The 20440-nt window shown below is 42.8% G+C and overlaps 1 protein-coding gene across 13 annotated transcripts in view; it reads left to right on the forward strand.

Moving 5' to 3' along the window:
- Plekha5 (pleckstrin homology domain containing A5) overlaps positions 1-20440 on the forward strand; it is a 167594-nt gene that overhangs the window by 56315 nt on the left and 90839 nt on the right. For 7 of the 13 annotated variants that reach the window (XM_026787939.1, XM_026787940.1, XM_026787945.1 and 4 more), the window contains exon 1: positions 10381-10399. The exons of 5 other annotated variants lie outside the window; for them this stretch is intronic. In XM_026787939.1, coding sequence (XP_026643740.1) covers positions 10389-10399 — 11 coding nt within the window. In that variant the 5' untranslated portion in view covers positions 10381-10388. Of the gene's footprint in view, positions 1-9164; positions 9246-10380; positions 10400-20440 lie in introns of those variants that run through there. One more of the 13 variants, XM_026787942.1, reaches the window with a different exon arrangement.

Genomic DNA, 20440 nt, shown 5'->3' on the forward strand with positions numbered 1-20440 from the left:
GCCTGCCACAGGAACCACTGGAAGTGCATTCAAGACTGGAGTTTTGTGGAGAGACTAACTCCTTCTATCCTAAGGTCTGTTTACAGACAGTCTCAAACTATATGCACAAGTTTGAAATGAAAATCGTTTTAGCCTTTCTCATAGTCTTCCTGGATATAGAAAACTTAAAGTCCCTGGTTCTGAGTACAGACCTGGGAGTTTGTCACTTTGCAGAACCAGTGTAGGAAATGGCACGTCTGAGCTGATGGTGGCGTGCGAATGAGTCCCCACCAGAGCGCGTCCAGAGCTTTGGTCCCTGCCCTCAGAGCCCCTGGGAGGGATGTCAAGCGATAACCTCTTTAGCCTTTCTCTACCTTTCCAACCCAGTTCTGTTCACATCTTGCTTTGTTTTTCTTATCTTTCCTTAATAACTTCTGCTCTCCATAACCAAGGGGAAATTTTTAGTGAAGATGCCAGAGGAATTTGGTGAAGAAAGGATATTTTTTCCCCCCGCGGATGTCCTAATAACTGGAAAGCCATATGTAAATCAGAACAAAACTCCGTAGGTCTGTATAATAATGACATTACAAATGGGTTGTTGACATAAATTAATAAGAACTAAAAAGATAAAGCTTACGTTTATAATTCTGAGCCTGATACAATTTTATTTCATGCTAAAAGTCATTGAAGAAAAATTGATTTTGTACTTGATCAAAGTTTCAGACTTTTGCTTTATGTAATTAGACCCTGGAGAGAGCACCACACAAGCCACTGACAGGAGTGTTGTCACAGCTCTGCCAAAGAACTGATCCCAGCTGTAAGAGTGCTCAGAAATCGTAAGACAACGTTTGAATAGACCAAGATGTCAAACATATTCCACACAGAAAGAACTTACACACATAGCTAGTAAATACTTGAAACATGTTTATGGTCATCAGACATCAGGGAATTGCAAAGTAACAGCCCCAAGCCCACGGTCCAGGCTGTCAGTGCTGTGGGTAACCTGGAACACTTACGCTGTTGTGTAGCCAGGGGCACTCTTACATTGGCGGCAGAAATGTGCAGCAATGTAATCGTTTGGACAGAAGTTGGCGGTTTCTTTAAGAATTACTTAGAAACTTGATTGAGTGATGCCTCTCCCATCCATTTACTCAGGATTGGACTACATCTGCACAAAGATTTGTGCTAAGATGCTGATAGTGTCGTTAGTCCTCCAAGCCTCAGAGTGGACACGGATGCCATCTTCTGCCCCATGCCATTGAGGGGTAACAAAGAGGCAGCATCCATGCAACAGAATAGTACCCAGGAATCAAGGGAAGTACTGGCTGGTAGTATACTATGAAGAAACATTAAGACCATTATATTAACTAAAAGGAGATATACATATATGTACTGCATACCATACGATTCTGTTGGAGATTTCCCATGAAATCAAAGTGTAGGGACAGAGCACAGATCAGTGGGTGTCAGGACTGGGTGTGGAAGGAGGGGCGACTGTATTGGGGCTCTGAGGAAATAGACTGTGTTGATGGATATGCTGTTAAACCTGATAGTGTAAGTAGATCGTATGGGATGAAAGTTACCTCGTCAAACTAAACAGAGACTGAGTTAGTTGTGTGCATAGCTTCTTGTTTACCACAGGTCCTCCCTTCACTGTTACTGACTTTTCTCCCTGTCTTTCTGTATCACCTGACCTGTTGAACCCCTTGTAACAGTTCTGCCCCCTCTATGAGCTTGCTGCCTTTGAAGCCTTCTTTAGAACACACATTTGGAGTCTGAGCCTGGTCTAAGATCCAGTTCCTCTCACACTGTGTGGCTCTGGATAGCCTCTGCATCCATGAGGCATGTAGACTAGTGAGTGAGAAGGCCTGGTGTGTGGGGGTGACAGAAACGTTAAATAAAACTATATATTTGAATCATTCAGTAAATGCTTATTGCCTTTTTAAAGGGGGCATTAACAACAGAGCAACAATCCAGTGGGGGGAAAAGTCCCAGGGTTTTAGAATACAACAGCTATACTCAAAGTGTGACATGTACCACAGCTCCTCTGCCTTCTGCCTGTGTAGCCCTGTGTGGCGTCAGTGAGTCATCAAGGCTCCACGTTTTTAACAGAATTGTCATTGGCACATGAGGTTGTTTACAAGTGTGAATGTTCATCTTCATAAAGGTTGAACACCGTGCCTGGCTGACACAAACTCTCAGTGGGTAAGTGCCTCTCATCATGAAGTCCTTGGCCAGAGTTAGGAGGCCTCAGCCCTCCCTGAGATGATTTAAACTGTAACTATACCTTCTTACCAAGGAATCCTTTTTTCTTTTCCAGCCCCTACTCTTCTGTCCATTCTGTCCTCAGCAGTGTCCACTTCTGAAGGAAGCCCCTCCCTCGGGTTTCTCAGTCTCACTCCCAGTGGGTTGCTGTGCTGCACTGATCTTCCTTCTGAGGGGCTTTGTCTAGCTTTTACTTTTTTGTACCTTTGAATGACTGATTTGATTTCTTTTTTAGCCCCACATAAGTGTCTCCTGCCTATTATTAGATATCAGGTGGTAGTCAAGGTTCTAAATTCACTCACTGAACTCAGTCTCTCTTAAATGCCTGTCTTTACCACCTGAATTCTGCCTGAGTAGGCTTACCACACCCAACCACCCCAGCCAAGACCTTTGCTGTAATTCAGGTTAGTGGTTAATCACATGGTATAATCAAACTTATAGTCACATTAGGTATGTTTTCAAGGCCAAACAAAGATATATTTTAGACGGGGAAGGGACAGAAATCTTTAATAAATAAATAAATTTAAAAAAATAAATAAAATTAAAAAAAGATATTTTAGATAGACAGGTCATCTTCAAACACTTTAGAGATCTACAGAATATGGCATTTAAGATGTTTTAATAAAAAGGCTCTTCTTTTACAACAGTGAGACATGTCTATTCCTGGCAGCACCAATCTACTTCAGAGAAGATAATGGACATTGAAGAAACTTCACATGGAGTTTACTTTCTTTGCTGCAAAAGTAAGCCACTGAGCTAGATAATGCCCCTGCCTTGACTGGTGACACTCTGCTGTCCTAATTAGACAAGCAAGGCACAAAAGGAAGTGACTGCCAAACATTGTCCAGACAAGAAGGGACAGCCCTTCAGAATATCCTGCTTCACAGAAAAGTGTATCCGATATGCTAGGCACATAGACCAAAGATAGATGCCCCAGTGTTGCAGAGGACTTTGGGTCCAGGCAGCCAGCAGTTTCTGTCATTTCTCACATTTTTTGGAAGTCACTTGCTTACACTTTTTCATTACTCAGTTAATGTTATTGCCTTCCTGGGTCTCTGAGGGAGTTGAAGACTAGATAGTTATAGTTACAGTTTTCCTTGTTCACCTGATGCAGAAAGCAAGCTATGATAGAAAGTAAATTAGGTCAAGACTTTGAACTCACCAAGATAGGGTAGATATGGAGTATTTTCTCTGAATTTGTCAAATGCAAATGGACTAGACATTGTTGATGTAGTTATTGCCTGTATATGTTGTATAGTCATTGTACTTTCTGTATATGGTTTTCTTATATTAGTTATAGCTTTTTATTTTAGACAAAAAGGGGAGATGTAGTGATATTTCAATGTATTTTAATAAATAAAACTTGCCTGAAGTTCAGAGAGTAAAACAGACCTGACAGACCAGACAGTGGTGGCACACACCTTTAATCCCAGTAACCACACTAGTTTGCCATAGAAACTGGGCAGTAGTGATGCACGCCTTTAATCCCAGCACTAGAGAGGAATGTAAGACGGGAGGAGACAGCTCTCACATACAGTCTCATCCTGAGATTCCTGGAGGCAGGATCGCCATTATGGACTGAGATAGAGGCAAGAGACAGTGGCTGCCTGTTTTCCCTCTCTGACCTTCAGGTTGAACCCCAGTTTCTGTCTCTGGGTTTTTATTAATCGCGCTACAACACGTTCCATGGTTGAGCACCCTATCCTTTTGACTGCATGTGCGATCAAAAGATAGATGTGCTGTTTTTCTCTTGGTTTTCCTTATGGTACCGCTTTGAAAGCTTGTAAACCACATTGTGCTCATCTGTGCCACAGCCACCAGTCTTTCTCCTTTCCACCCTCTCTGAAGGTCACCACAGTGTTATACTTAAAAACACGAGTGAAGTGTCGTTCCCGGTTAAAACAGCAAGTGCTTCTGAGGTGTGGGCAGGGGTCATTTGCTTCCTTAAGGAAACACAGGATTGCTGTAGATCCTGCCCTGGCCTCTTGCATTGCTCCTGTCCCACTCCTGCCCCACGCCCCAGACAGCCAACATATGCATGCATGCACAGTGCCCACGTGTCCCTTTGTTTTCTCCCATCAATTTGCTTGGCTTTTTTTGTATCTGAATATCTTAATTTTCCGTCAGGCTTACTGCAGGGATCCATGAGATGTGGCCTGCCCTGTTGAACTCTTTTTTTCCCCCGCAGAACTTCCTTCCCAGCTTTGCCGTGTTGGATCCCAGCTGTTTATTTCTCTCTCTCCATCTGTGAACTAGCACACTGCCAGTGCAGTGACTGTTAACCAGAGAAACTAGGCGGGCTTAACTGGAGTCTGTGGTCAGCTGGGTAGGGTCTGTGTCCCTGAGTGCCTGAGGCCTAAAGGCGGCAAGGCTCTGAGGTCATCCAGAGTTCACCGAAGCTTGTAGTGGCTGAAAGGCATGAGCTGTTTTGAAAAGCCATAGCTGGGATAAGAGTTTTTCTTTAGCAGCAAGCAACCATGAGTGAACTAGAGCTTCTTCAAGGTATTGTGAGGTTTTCATATTCGCATGATGGTGGTACACTTAGTTATCTGGCTGGTAGCCCTTCACTCAAGACAGAAAAGGCTCTAGGGAGGGTCTAACGGCTGTCAGTCAGGTCAAACTGCTGTAGCCACCAAGGTCTTCTCTTATTCGAAGGAAAAATTAGCATTATTGGTTATTTAACAGTCCTTCACAGTGTTCAGACAGGGCTTAACTCTTGAGGATTCCCTGGGAAGATGGGCTTTTCTGTCCCCTCTCAGAACCTCCAAATTTAAGGAGTTTCTCCACAGCGTATGGCCACACACAGAAAGACGGTAAAAGACTTCCGAAATGAGAGCGTGTGAGAGCATGAGAGCATGTGTGTGTTTTCTAATGTTCCTCGGCTATCCCAGATGGCTCGGCTGTACTCCTTTGGTAAACAGAATAACAACAAATTGTAGTATGAGACTCCCTCGATAGAACACGCAGCTCCAACTGTGAGCCCCAACATACTGTGGAGGGAGTAATGTCTCAGTGAGAGCCATGCCTGGGAGGAGGGGAGGAAGGATGTGAGATCTGCGTCTTCTCTTCAGTTTGACTACGAGCCTAATGCTGCTCTAAAAATACAATGGATTGCAGGCAGAACTCATGACGACTGGATATAGGGGTGCAAGCCTGTCATCTAACCCATAGAAATGTAACAGGAGGCTAGCCTGGGTGGTCTCAAAAGAACAGCAAAAAGTTGAGGTGTTGAGTTTCATCCTTGGTCCTTCTATTCCCTTGGTTAAGTGTCAAATAAAAAAAAATTTATATCCAAGAGAGGCCCTATCATACAACAAAAGTATATGCTCAACTATGTTCATAGCAGCATTGTTTGTAATAGCCAGAACCTGGAAACAACCTAGATGCCCTTCAATAGAAGAATGGATGAAGAAAGTATGGAATATATACATATTAGAGTATTACTCAGCAGTAAAAAACAAGAACTTCTTAAGGTTTGCGTACAAATGGATGGAAATAGAAAACACTATCCTGAGTGAGGTAAGCCAGACCCAAAAAGAGGAACATGGGATGTACTCACTCATATTTGGTTTCTAGCCATAATTAAAGGACAGTGAGCTTATAATTTGCAATCCTAGAGAAGCTAAATAAGAAGGTGAATCCAAAGACAGACATATAGGCATCCCCCTGAATATTAACCTTCATCAGGCGATGAAAGGAGACAGAGACAGAGACCCAAATTGGAGCACCAGACAGAAATCTCAAGGTCCAAATCAGGAGCAGAAGGAGGGGGAGCACAAGCAAGGAACTCAGGACCGCGAGGGGTACACCCACATTCTGAGACAATGGGGATGTTCTTTCGGGAATTCACCAAGGCCAGCTGGCCTGAGTCTGAAAAAGCATGGGATAAAACCGGACTTGCTGAACATAGCGGACAATGAGGACTACAGAGAACTCAAGAACAAGGGCAATGGGTTTTTGATCCTACTGCACGTGCTGGCTTTGGGGGGGCCTGGGTGGTTTGGATGCTCAACTTACTAAACCTGGATGGAGGTGGGCGGTCCTTGGACTTCCCACAGGTCAGGGAACCCTGATGGCTCTTCAAGCTGATGAGGGAGAGGGACTTAATCGGGGGAGGGGGAGGGAAATGGCGGGGTGGAGGCAGAAATCCTCAATAAATAAATAAATTTAAAAAAAATTATTGTATGTAAAATGTAAAGATAGGTAATTTTGATAGTTCAATAAAAAAATAGAAGCCTCAAAAAAATTTATATATATTTAAGTCTTGAGAGAAAGTTATTGTCAGAGAAATAGATGATATCTTTGTTTAATTCTTTAAGCATCCATTCTTATTAGGGAATGTTTGTTTCCGATTTTGCTGGTAGAAATGGTGAACTCGTCTTAAAGATAAATTATGCAACATAGAGATTAGTAAAACAATAACAAAAGCATGGCAGTATGTACCTGTAATCCCACTGTCAAAAGACTGAGCAGGCAGTCACAATGTCACAGCCTACTGGGCTACGTGGTGTAACCGTATTTCAAACAAAAACAGAAAAAGACCTCTAATTACTGTGAACAGTTAAGTTAAATGTATAAGAGAGGGACAAGTCATGCTGAAGGGAGTTAGCGTGGAGAGGTTTAAAGGGGAAATGAAAGAGAACAGGCTGGACACATGTGGAATGAGTTGCCTCTTGTTCACTTCTCCTCTTTTGTGTGTGTGTGTGTGGTGTGTGTGTATGTGTGTGCGTGTGTGGTGTGTGTATGCGTGTGTATGCGTGTGTATGGTGTACCCAGCCTCCTTCACTGCATTGCTCGGCGTGTAGGATACTTGCTATCTGCTTCCAGGGCCCTCCTCAGGATAATGAGCTTGTTTCCTCTTCCATCTTTGTCCAGTCGCAGCCTCACTCCTGGCTGTGTCTTCGCCTTTCTCTCCAAATCTTTAGCATTCATCCAGGCGGTTCCAATCCTTATCCTCAGAAAAGCGCAAGTCATCTCCCTCAGCAGAAGGCATTCTGCTTTTCCTCCAGACTTTGTCAGTTGCGTGACTCTTGGTACCCGCTTTTACCCTTCGTTCTGTTTCCTTCCTGGGATTTTTCTTCAAAGATAGAATATTGTGTAGCTACCTCAGATCTAAAGCTCCAAAGCTCTTTGCCAATGACGATGCTGAAGAGAAGGTTTTGTTGGTGGTTTGCTTTGAAATTAGCAGTTTCCTTGGGAAAGGGCTGAAATTAAATGTGGTTCCACCGACTTTTCTATGTCTGAGGATTCAGCCTTGCAGAAGCTAGCAAGCCCTCTATCCAAGTTACGTATTTAGTCCTTGATTGTAAAACATTATATTAGATTATATATATGTGTCTATGTCTGTGTTGATACTGCATTTGAGGGTGGGTGTCCACAGAGACCTGTACAGGTGCTGGGAACCAAGCTTCCAAGACTGGCTCAGTCTCACAATCTTCCTGCCTTTGCCTTCTTAGTGCTGGGATTACAGGGTAGTATTTCATTTTTTGTGACCAAGAAAAAAAGCACTCATTAGCATATATGCCCATTTAATGCTAGAATTAGCTTTGCTGCATCAGATGGAGGTGTGCTGCCTTCATCTGTGCATGCTGCGTGAACAGACACTTTTTACAAACACTTCTTCCTTCTGCTTGTCTGCCCAGGGGAAATGAGAAGTGGCTATGGAGGGTTGTGTGCTTGGGTTTTGTTGGACTGTGTGCCAGGTCTCTTCATGAGTATCGAAAGGCAATAAATCTCCATCACCGCAAAGTTCATGGCTGCTGCTACAGCTTACCCAGAAAACCAAGGCAAATTATTTATGTTCTGATATAAATGTTTATGTATAAATTCATGGTTTCTTGCCATTTTTGTAAAACTTGTTCTTTAAAATAAGCAATTTTACCTCAGGCAATGGCACACATCTTTAATCTCAGTCCTGAGGGGGCAGAACTCTGTGCATTCCAGGTTGTTGAGGGGACACACAGATATACACACACAAGATTCAAGATTCTGTTCTCTACACTTAGCAATATTTGGGTCATACCTGCTATTGGGTAACATCATCTATAATGTATTACATAATCTGTAGGTTGGAAAAAAAATCAACTTTAATTTGAGGGTAGCAAACATTGGCTCAAATATATAGCAGCTTTTCAGTCCACTGCTGTTTACAGAGGAGAAATTAAACACTTTTATTGAGAAAACTAAAGAAGCAACCAAGCTGCATGTGCGCAGGATTGACCAGAAAGCGGGAGCAGCAGTGAGGCCAAGCACCCAGTTCACAGATCACGGTGCCTGGGGATAGATAGGCAGGAAGAGAGACAGGGTTCTAGTCCATAGGTTCTAGTTTCCTTGTTTTATCGGTGCTTATATTTACATTTGGGGTTCACGTCTTAGATGTCTTAAAATCGCAGTTTATTCCGGCATGTTGGCATATTTGTGTTGACAGTTGAGTATTGACACCTGGGGCTGGAGATGGCCCAGCCAATAAGCATTTCTGTGCTTGCAGAGGACCCAGTTCAGCACACAGCTGCCTGTCATGTCCACTCCAGGGAGGTCTAAGCCTCTCTTCTTTGCCACCAGGACTCACATGCACACACCCACAGAGACACGTATTTAAGAAGAGCATAACTCTTTAGCAAGTATTGAAACGTAAGGGTGTGTCTAATAAAAATATAGAAGTTGTTCTCATTTGTCCCATCAGGGTAAATGATGCACCAAACCTCAGAGTTACAGGCCGACCAGCTAACATTTGGCAGCTGTGCGCAGGGATTGCATTTGGTATCTTTGAGTGTGCAGCTCTCTTGAGTTTGTTTGGAAGTAGGTCATGGCATGCTGAGATACCAAGTCATTTAAGTAAGATACCGAGCATGCTCACAGGAAGGAGCTGCTCGGGAAGATTGCGGTGTGCTTCAGCTTCTGGTGGAAAGAGCAGGAGGAAGAGCGCGGTGGCCGTTGGTCTGCAGAAAGCAGAAGCCCGGGACGGAGAGCAGAACACAGCTTCGTTAGCAGGACACTGGCTGGTGAGCGAGCGCTTTTCCTCTGTCTGTCGCAGTAGGCTGTGCCTTGCCCACAGCTGAGGTTCTATGTTCTGTGCTGAGCTGACCTAGCTAGTGTGTGGCTAGTGCCTTAGCTGAGGTCTAGAGGAAATTGTCTGCACTCAAGTCTCATCCTTTGTAGGCATGGCAGTGGCGATCTGAGGTGGAGCGCTCACCCACAGCTGTGACAGTTCTTCCCCGTGCTCCGTAGTGCTGGCAGAGCTGTGTGCCAGGAGACGAGGATTTCTCCGCTCGGGCAGTGGAGCATTCTTGCATTTCACACATTTGTCTTTCACTGTTGGTGCTTTATACTGAAATCATGATTTTTGCTGCAGTTCTCTACTGAATTGCTAAAGTAATAGGTAAGACCTGTTAGTGTTAAGATCAGTTATTTAATGGAAACAAGAGGGTTTACAGTTATGTGTATTAACTAGGTGGCTCAGACATAGAAGCTTACTTTGCAATACAGCTGGTTATTTAAAATCACTTAAAGTAAATGAAAACAGCAGCAGCACATTGTAGAATGTGCTGCACTCCCATATCTGTGCTTGAAATCAGTTCTGTTTTTGGCTTTGCGTCTACTATGGAAGTGTTTGGATTAGTATCTTGCTGTTTTTAGTTCTTTAAACTCACTATGGTACTTGATACTTGAGTCGTTTCTAATTTTTTTTTAATCCAAAATGTTTGTTTTAGAACTTAAAAGAGGGATGTGTCATATGCTTCTACGGGTTTTACTCTTGAGACAGCAGAAGTCTTTATAATCTTGTATGGCTGTTTTTTTTTTAATGAACACTGCTTTACCATCTGAAATGGATACAGTTGATGACCAAGTATTCAGGGTATTCTGAAGGCTAAAATTCCACCTCTGAGCTTGGGGTGAGTGCTGCAGCTTTGGGAGATTTTGAGAGAAAGCATAAATTACCATATGTCTCACCTTAGGGAAAACCGTGTTGTACATCCGAATACCAGTCGGGAATTTGAGGCTGAGAAGAAGGCACTTTGAAAAGAATGTGTGGGGAGAATGCCGAACGCTTAGTGCTGCCACGTGCCGAGCAGTTCCATGATGCTTTCCTAAAATACCTCTGTTTTGTGAACTGCCTCCACTGTGCCATTTTCCAGGATTGGCACATGGGAAGGAGGTGGGTGTACATTTCAGCTTGGAAGTTCGTAACAAGGGGGTTAGACGTTAGACATGGGGATGGATGGGCGCTCAGGAAATCTGTCCCGTTTCTCAGCGCTGACTCCCCCTCGTGACCTTGGGCATCACAAGTATCATTTGTCTGCACTTTACTTTTAGTGGAAGACTTCTCTGTGCAAATAGCAAGTTCTTTAAGGTATCTAAAGTATTGATTGCCTGGACTGTGTGTGGAACCATAACACATGGCTGCTGTGAAACTCTAACCAACTCCATTTTCATGTATTTTGGTGACTTTTTTCTCTAAGTATTTTTTAAAAAATGTGTAAACCCTGTTGATTTGTATATGTAAACCTTTAGAGCATTTAATCACCATAGAGCATTGTATTACTTAGCATTATTATAGAGCATTCTGGCTCTTCGGTAGAAGAGAGATTTACTTTTTTTTTTAAGCACATAGGAACAGTGGGAAAGATGCAAGAACAGGAATATAGAAGGAAATTTGCTGATTACAAAGACTGCTGGTTCTAAGGGGCAGCATAGCTCTGTACTCAGGGATGCTCACGGAAGCTCGTGAGACTCACCAGCCTGGGGGCTCCAGAGTTGTGCTGGGTGGTAATGGGTTCCGGGGTCAAGTCAGTTTGCAAAAAGCAAGCAATCAAAGCTTTTTATACAGAACATAGCCTTTCCCATTTTGCTCAGGAGCTTAGTTTCTCCTAGAATAACTTTCTTTCTAAGCCATTAAACAATTGGCAGGTGTTCTGATAATGCAAACAGGAACTCTGCTCAGTCTGGAAGTGTGAGGCCTCCTGACAGGGGAAGAGTTCCGAGGTGAAACCTTAGCCTACAGGGCCAGTCACTCTCTCTAAAACTGCTTTCTTCAAAGATGTGCACTGCCCGACCAGGGTGTGTGCAAAATCACATGCTGCTCTGGAAGCCAGTGTTTATAATTCTTACAAGCTTCCATTGCTCTTGGTCCTCCTCGTCAGGTGTAGTGAGCATGCCTGGAAACCAGTGCTCAGGAGGTAGAGGCACTGCAGGCCGGACCTGGCTCTTGAGGAAGAAAAGATCAGTTCTCATAGATTATTCCTGTGAAAAACAAGTTTTTGGAGGATAGCATTTGTAGAAGAAAGTAAGTAGCCTTTGTGATCTGGTATACCTGGCCCTGATCCATGTCCTGCCATCCCTAATTTCATGTGCATGTCTTTAGTTCACTGCTCTCCTTTTTCCCCAACCATGAACAAAAATGTTAATAATTTTTTAATATGTGAAAATCAAATTTTATATTATTCATTGTTACTAGTAACAAAAGGGTTGATTAAATGTTTTGTTAATTACCTTTCCAAACAATTATGTAATTAAAAATATTACCTATCTTAGTCAAGAAAAACGGTCTTACAAAACCATACTAATTTATTTATTTGTGTATTTAATATATGTGAGTGCTCTATCTGCATATACACCTTTATTCCAGAAGAGGGCATTAGATCCCATTAAAGATGGCTATGAACCACCTTGTGGTTGCTGAGAATTGAACTCAGGAACTCTGGAAGAGCAGCAGTCCGTGCTCTTCTTTTTATTTTAAAGTCAGTCCTCAACTTTTTATTTTAACTCAGGTGTTTTTGTATTACTATAAAAAACATGTTAGCTAAAATTATATTTAAGTGAACCAAGCAGGCCTATGCGTGGTTGGCATTTGCTACGTGTGGATTTGTTTGGTTTTATTTTGTTTGGAGCAAAGTTAGAAGCCAGTTCTCTGCATGTGTTGGAAAAACACTCTACCACTGATGTATATTTAATTAAATTTTTTGCTTTGTTTTTAATCCAAGTCAACAAGTAACATCATTTAAAAGTTTATGCTTTTTCTCTTTTTGTGAAGATTGTTGTCCTTTTAAATCAGCAAATGTGGTACACACCTGTTTGTTCCTGGTGCTCAGCTCCGAAATAATCACACAGAAACTATATTATATTATTTGCAATACTGTTTGGCCAATAGCTTAAGCGTATTTCTAGCTATCTCTTACACCTAAAATTAACCCATCTTCATTAATCTGTGTATCACCATGAGGCTGTGGCTTACCTGGTAAACATGGCTTCTCCTTGACTCCGCCTCCTTTCTTCCAGCATTCAGTTTAGTTTTCCCCACCTAGGTCTACTCTACCCTGTCACAGGCCCAAAACAGCTTCTTTATTAACCAATGGTATTTACAGCATACAGAGGGGAATCACACATCACACACCTTTAATTCCAGCACTCAGAGAGGCAGGGGCAAGTAGATCTCTGAATTTGGGGCTAGCCTAGTCTATGGCGAGTCCCAGGACAGCCAGAGATATATATATATACAAAGAAAGCCTGTCTCAACAAAACAAAAACAAAAAGAGAAAAACCAGCAACGAAAGTTTTAAGACTCAAACTGGGATTAAATTAGATACTCTTATGTAATTTAGTTCTTTGTAATGATTGGTACACAGTAAACTCAGGTCTGTGAATGAGGCTCCCAGTATAACTCTTAAGCAGCAAGGTTGTTCAGCTGTCAGGTTGGCAAAGAATATGTCAGGTAGTTTCTTCATACCCATATCCTGCACTGTGTCTTCTCTCTGGTCTATTTCTTCCAACAACTGCTTTTTGTTCAGCTGACTCATTATATTTTAATGAGCTCTCAGAGGTGTAAATGACTTAAGATTAGGTGTCTTAGTGTTCTATTGCTGTGACAAGACACCATGACCAATGCAAACAAACCTTATACTAGAAACCATTTAATTGGGGCTGGCTTACAGTTTCGGAGGTTTAGTCATTATTGACATGCCAGGAAGCATATTGGTATGGGGGCAGACATGGTGCTGGAAAAGTCTTCATCCTCAGGCACCATGAAGGGGGAGACACCTGGCTTGGCTTGAGCTTTTGAAACCTCAAAGCCCGTCCCCAGTGACACATTTCCTCCAGCAAGGCCTCATATATTAATCCCTCCCAGTAGTATCACTTCCTGATGGCTGTCTTCCAAGATGTGAGCCAATAAGGGCCATTCTCATTCAGACCACCACCGCAGGCTCATCAGAAGTGTGTGGTTACTGAAGCTAACCTACAACAGATGGTTCCCTGCCACACCGAAAATGCATATGCAGCTTAACCTCAGTCTGGCGTGGCCTCAGAGTTGGGTGGTGCCCTCGAGCTTGTCAGCTTCTCTGGATTGCAGCTCATTAGTGGTTTTCATCTGGACTCTTTGCATTATAGCTCTTTCATCATTTCTTTTTTTAAGGTCATTTTGGTGTTCTGCATATTTATAGCTCTTTACTTTTCTCATACGAATCCCTTAGTAAGCGGAAATCTATGGTTGTATGGGGTTCAAGTGTGTTGCCCACTCATGTGCTAGGTAAAATGTAGTCCACAGTGGAGGGGTGTTGAGGGTGAAGCTTTTAAAGGGGAGATGTAATGAATGTTTGATTAGACCATCCCTTTGCTGTTTGGTCATGTGATCTCCTCTGCATGTGCTCCCATGATTGTAGTCTCATCTGCCAGGAGGTCTCATCAGTGACCTAAGTGCTGGGGTGCTTTGGACTTTCCGCTTCTAAAACACTAAACGAAACAATTCTCTTTTCCTTATGTATTACCGACCTTTGGTGTTTGTCACAGAAAGAGAATACAGAATGTTCTCTGCATGTGTGAGTTTGTGTCTGCATAATCCCTTTCCAGAGTCTCAGTTGTGTGTAAGCTGTCTCCTGAGGAGTTCTCACCCTGAAGAACAGGCAAGGACTAGGGCTAGCAAGACGGCCAGTGGGTACGGAGCCTGATGTACAAGTCTGGCCTCGAGCTTGATCCTTGCAGTCCACAGAGAGGTAGAAGGGGAGAAAGGACTCAGAAAGTGGCCCTCTAACTCCGCAGTACTCATGGCCGCATTTGAGCACTAGAATCAATAGTAATAAAATAGTAAGAGAAAAAAAAAAAAGAGTAAGGTCTACCCAAAAATGGAGGCAGCACTAGTGACAGTGACCATCTTTGGTTTGGTTTTTGAGACTATCTCAAGTTACCCAGGCTGCGCAGCCCAAGGTGACCTCAAGCGCCAGCGCTTCTTGCCTCCAGTAATTCTGGGTCTATAGGCATTCAGAACCTCTTCTTGTCAGACCAAAGTCCGATTTTCCTGGCTCTCTTCTGTTAGTCTCCGAGGTTGGAGTGTTTGCAGTGACTTTCGTTTAACCAGCTCTTCCTTCCACGTCTGCCGCGAGTTCTCATTAGAGTCTGGCTTTCAGGACGATGTGATGGCACCTGGGAAAATGACTCAGAGGTTAAGAGCCCTGGCTACTCTTGCAGAGGACCCATATTTGATTCCCAGCGCCCACATGGTGCTTAGCTCCAGAGACCTCCAGGGATGCACGTGGAACACAGATGTCCTTGCAGTATATGCCATAATCCTCAGTAGTTTTTCAGCTAAAGGTGTACACACCTCCCCTCACTCCAGTTTTGACTGCTTAGCCTTTTTTCTTTCTCATAATTTTTCTCTTCTTTCTTGATACCCCGAGTTCTGCTAGGGAGGTTGAAGACTAGCCTTTATTCCCATGTTAACTAGAATATCAAACTTTCAACCTCCTCTGTGAAGTATCTTGACTACTCTGCTGTTCCACTCACTCACTTCAGAGACTTTGTGTTTGTTTTTTGAGAAACTGATAATTTGATTTCGTTGTGGCTTAGCTTGTGTCCTAGCATCCGTGTTAAACTTGAAATCTAACTATTTAAGTCCCTTGCTTTCAGCCTACATATGCTCTCCTCTGAGAAGGGGGATACAAATATTCGTAGATCTGTGGCCAGTGCCTTCTGTCCTTAACTGCTCAGGGGTGAAGGTGGGCTGGTTGCCGTACCCCAGTATGTGAGCACTGAGGTTACTTTTATTTGATCAATATTTCACTACCTGAGAATGAAGATGGATCAGGTTTCTTGTTAAGTTTGGTTTCTTGATGGCTTATTAGCCATGTTTAACCAAAAGTAACATTAGACATTGGGCGTGCAATGTAACAAACATATAATAAAACAGATACATGCCCTAGCAAAATCTTCTTTAAAATATGCTGAGATTTCTAATATTTTCCAGATAATATATTGAAAATTTTGGGGGGTGGGCTGGGTGGATGTTTCCATAGGAAAGGTGCTGGCCATGCAAGCATGAGGTCCTGAATTCAAATGACCGGCATGCAAAAGCTAGATATGGTGGCATCTGCCTGTAACCCCAGCAACTCCTGACTGCCCAGCCTATCTGAAAGGGGCAAGGGAATGCAGTGAGAAACCCTATCTTAGGGCAAACGATGGCAAGCTTTATGTGGTGCCTGCTCAGGCAGTGCCCACGTGCATAACCCTATCTTAGGGCAAACGATGGCAAGCTTTATGTGGTGCCTGCTCAGGCAGTGCCCACGTGCATATACCACACACCAAATGAAACAATAACTAGGTTAATTTTACTCTACAAAGATATAAAGTCACATCTTGAACATTGGGTCTCTGGGCGGAATATCAGTGGAATTCCCCCTAGGTGTCATCTGGCACAGAAGGGCTTCCAAGGGAGAAGGTCAAGGTTAGTTTAAGAAGTTTGATGGTGATCATCTGCTTGGAGTGGAGTCATCTTGGTGTCTGTCTGGCACAAATCAGTAGACTTTTCCTTGCTTACATAAACTGTGGTGGTTTTCCTTTGTCTCTTAAAGAGTAGATACATCTTAGATGAAACTCTTTTCCTTGAGAAAATTATTCCTTGAAAATTTTGGGGGGTGGGCTGGGTGGATGTTTTCCTTTTCCTTGAGAAAAATCTCTGAAATATATAGATCAGAGAGAAAGGATTTGCCTACTAAAGACAATTTATAAATTTATCAGAAGCTTTTGTTTTTAGGACAAGTTGCTGTGGGGGAGAGGAGAGGAGAAAAGGGGAGGGAGAGAGAGAGCAGTTATCATTTAGCCAGCTATGCATCCAGAAAATGGATGATTGGATCTTAGAAAATACATCAAAGCCTTCCCATGTAAACACATGTAAATCTTATGGTAAAGAACAGGAATGGAGTGCCCAACGTCAGTGGCACAGAATGTTGGGTGAGCTCCCCATCTGGAGACTTGAAGGAAGTCGCGTTCACACACTGCATCCAAGATCTGGGTTCCTGAGCAGATAGCGTGGAGGTCAGGGTAGTGATCGAGCAGGTGGCAAACTTTTAGACTAGCTGCTGAAGAGACTGAATACAGAATGAAGGGGCCGCTTACAATGCTGTTGAGCCCACCAGCGCCTCCAGGTAGACACTTGATCACGCGAGCCTGCTGGCAGGGTGCTGCCTTTCATTGGATACAGTTGCGTTTCTTTGCTGTTTTCCTCCAGAATGTGTTTCTTCTGCAGTATCTGGCCTCTCCTGTTACTTTACGCTTGTTAAAAGATTTTTTTTTTCACTGTGAAATATAAAGCGTTTATGAGTTAAAAATAATACAGACGCTATAACTGTGCATAGACACTTAGTCACTGTTGGGTGTTTAGTGTAGCGAGAAGGTATGGCCTTCAGCATGTTGGCAGCCGAGATTTTGCTCCTGTGGGAATGGTGTGAGTTGTGTAAGAGTCCTTTGGGTAACAGTACTCACACCCTCATCCCTACCAGAAACTTCAAGTTACATTTTTTTTAAACTTTAAAACATTTTTATATTTGAAACTGTGTTCGTGGCCTCCTAAGAGTATGTCATTAAGTAAGCTATACAGTGGGCCCACTCCCACTTCCTTTCAAAAATTTTAGCAGTTGTGGGCTGTTGCAATAAGTCAGCAAGTAAAGGCACTTGCCCCGGAGCCTGGTGACCACGGTCAGTCTCGCAGGAGAAAACCAACTCCAGCATACATGTGTGTGCATGCATGCACATCGATGTTTTAAAAATAAAATAAAAATATAATCATTATAGGAAATCTCAATGCTACATAGGGAATCCCTGTCTTAAAAAACAATAATTAATTAGCTAATTAAAAATCTCATTTTTCAACAAGTTTTAAGAATCTATTCAAAATTACAATTATTGGATAGGTAATAATTGCTGGCATGTATCATATGGCACGTGAGCTTTGGCTAAATGAGTCTTCAGAGATAAGATGATCATTTAACATGAATTCTTCAACCTACAAATAAAATTTAACAGAAACGTTAGTATAATGTTGGTCTGGGTACAGATCTTGTGTGTGTTTATAGAGTGTTTTGTTTTGTGACAAACACAGGGTTTTTATGTGTAGTGTGTGAAGAGCAGGGTGTAAGCCAGGCACACAGTGCTCAGTGAATTTTAATTATGCTTGATACTGTTCCTGTTATCAAAAGGTGGGAATTTAAATCAGAGCATATGTGTTTAAGGGGTATGGTTAAAAACATGTGCATTGGGGACTAGAGAGATGGCTCAGCACTTAAGAGGACCCGAGTTCAGTTCCGTCAGTAACTGTATCTCATGGGATCTGTTGCCCTCTTCTGGTGTACAGATGTACATGCAGACAAAACACCCTTATGCATAAAATACATAAACACATCTTTTAAAGTACATATAGTGCATGAAAAAAAAATTAGGAAGCTTTCTAGAGACCCTTAGTCAGCACTAAAGCACACTTAGCAGAGTCCAAGAAGGTAAAAGATTTCCAGGTGTCGAAAGCTGTGTAGATCCCCGAAGCACTGAAAATCAGAGACTATTGATTGACCTTTAAGAAGGCAGTTTCAGTAGGGTGGTTGATATGGGCTCTAGAAGAGTTTGGCTGGAGAAAGATGGAGGAGCGCATTGTCTGTTACTATAAGGAACTATCCCAAAATGGACTTTCTGTGCCTCAGGAGCCTGCTGTAGGGCCAGCAAGGTCAGCTGGCTTTAGGACCACGGGGCAGAAGGGAAAAAACTGGTTCTGCAAGCTGTCTCTGACCACCACCATCACCACAACCACCTTGAGATTTGAGACTTGAAAAGCAACTGGGCTCTCTGGGGTTTGGAGTGAGAACCAGAGAGGGGCAGGCTTAGCTGTAATACTGAGCTACAGCAGACACTGCCCCTTTGCCCGAACCCCAGCTCTTATAGGCTGTCCAATCAGAAAGTACGAGATGGCAGTGGTTTGGGTTGGTTTGTTTTTATTTAGTTTGAGAGTTGTTTTTTTGTTTGGTTTGGTTTGGTTTCGGGGTTTTTGTTGTTGTTGTTGTTTTGTTTTGCGAAACAGGGTTTGTCTGTATAACTGCCCTGGCTATCCCGGACTCGCTTTGTAGACCAAACTGGCCTCGAACTCACAGACACCCGCCTGCCTCTGCCACCACAACCAGGCTAGCAGTGTTTTTTTATTAAGATATATTTTTGTTAGTTTTATTTTTGTTTGAGGGTGTCCGTGTGGGTGTCAGCCGAGGCCAGAGGAGAGTGGGGACCCTTTATTGAGAGCAGCCTGGTGTAGGAGAAGGGTCTAAACTCAGGTCTTCTAGAACAACAACCACTCTCCACCATAGCATTTTTAAACAAAATGCCAACTATCGAGTTAGTAAGAACAGTAATGGGGAGTGCGAGACACCCACATAGACACGCTTTATTCCCATTTAGGAAATGGTCTTTAATTCCATCAGTTCCAGCAGGAGCAAGAAATAACATACTCTTCACTACTTAGAATTCATGTTCTCAGCAATCGCATCCAAAAATGTCTACAGTAGAAATAGCTCCACAAGGTGTACTATTTTTATTTTTTCTGAAAATGGGTTTCCAAATTGTCTGATTGATTTTTTTTTTTTCCTCAGTCAGAAGGAGGGCATTTTGGTAATGAGTCTACCCATCCCCAAATAGTGATTGAACCCAGGGCTTTGTACATGCTGGGCAAATGCTCTACCTCAGACTGAATCTCCAGACTACACTGAGCTCCTGTCTCCTCCCTCATATTCCTCTCTCCACCCAGCCATATCACTCCTGTCTTCACCTCCCTAGTGCTGGGATTAAAGGCACAGGATTCCAAATTCTGGGATTAAGGGTGTGAGCTTCCAGGGCCTGACCACTAGTGGCTTCACTCTGCACTCTGATCTGCAGACAAGCTTTATTTGTTAAAACACAAACATCACTACACCAGCTCTAGGAGAATCTGGGGTTTCTGGCTTACCAGCTCTGGAGATGAACACACACACACACACACACACACACACACACACACACACACACATTTTTAAAATCAGTATTAGAACGTTTGGTTTTACTGGGAGAAAGACATTATAAAGGTGCTTTTCTGTTTGCTGTGTGAAGTGTACTGTAGAATGTGGCGAATATTCTTGCCAATGATGCTTTTTTTTCTCTGAAAAAGATTTACATAAAAACAAAGTCAAATTTTTAATTGTCATTTTATCATCTCCTTGGTTGATGCATCTACATTGGCTGTTTGAATTTCTTAAAAAAAAAGGGGGGGGGACATTAACTTCTGTTAGCCACACGCCCAGGTGGTATAGCTGCACCGTCTTGAGATAACTAGTTTATAGTATGCATCATTGGCCTTGATATGGTCTGTGGGAAAGGGAACCAGGTGGTGGTTCCTGCTGACCTCTAGAGTGAACCTGCTATATTTGCTTCTCCAGTTCTCCCTGTCTTCCTTTCTTCCCACACTGCCCTCCAACTTTCTTCAGCTGGAAAGGTTCCAATTTTATTCTGAGAATGTGAACAGAAGTGTGTACAGATGAGAAGTGTGTACAGATGGGGAAAAGTGTGTACAGATGAGAAGGAGTGTGAACAGATGGGAAAAGTGTGAACAGGTGAGGAGTGTGAACATATGGGTGTGTACAGATGAGAAGAACTGTGTATGGATGAAGAGTGTTAAGAGATGACAAGTGTATGCAAATGAGAACAAAAGATTTCATTTCAATTCCAGAAATGAGGCCAGAAGTAAAAGCTAAGGTGGGTTCCTTGTGTCCTAAAGCAAGTAGATAGCAAAGAAGTGCATTATTTTCGTTTTCTTTTTTCTTGGTTTTAGAGAAAATGCTCATGTCCTAATAAAACTTGGTTTGAGATACCGAAGAGATAGATGAGAGAGAGAGAGAGAGAGAGAGAGAGAGAGAGAGAGAGAGAGAGA

This window comes from Microtus ochrogaster, assembly GCF_000317375.1.
Source record: "Microtus ochrogaster isolate Prairie Vole_2 chromosome 14 unlocalized genomic scaffold, MicOch1.0 chr14_random_2, whole genome shotgun sequence".
NCBI classification, from domain to species: domain Eukaryota; kingdom Metazoa; phylum Chordata; class Mammalia; order Rodentia; family Cricetidae; genus Microtus; species Microtus ochrogaster.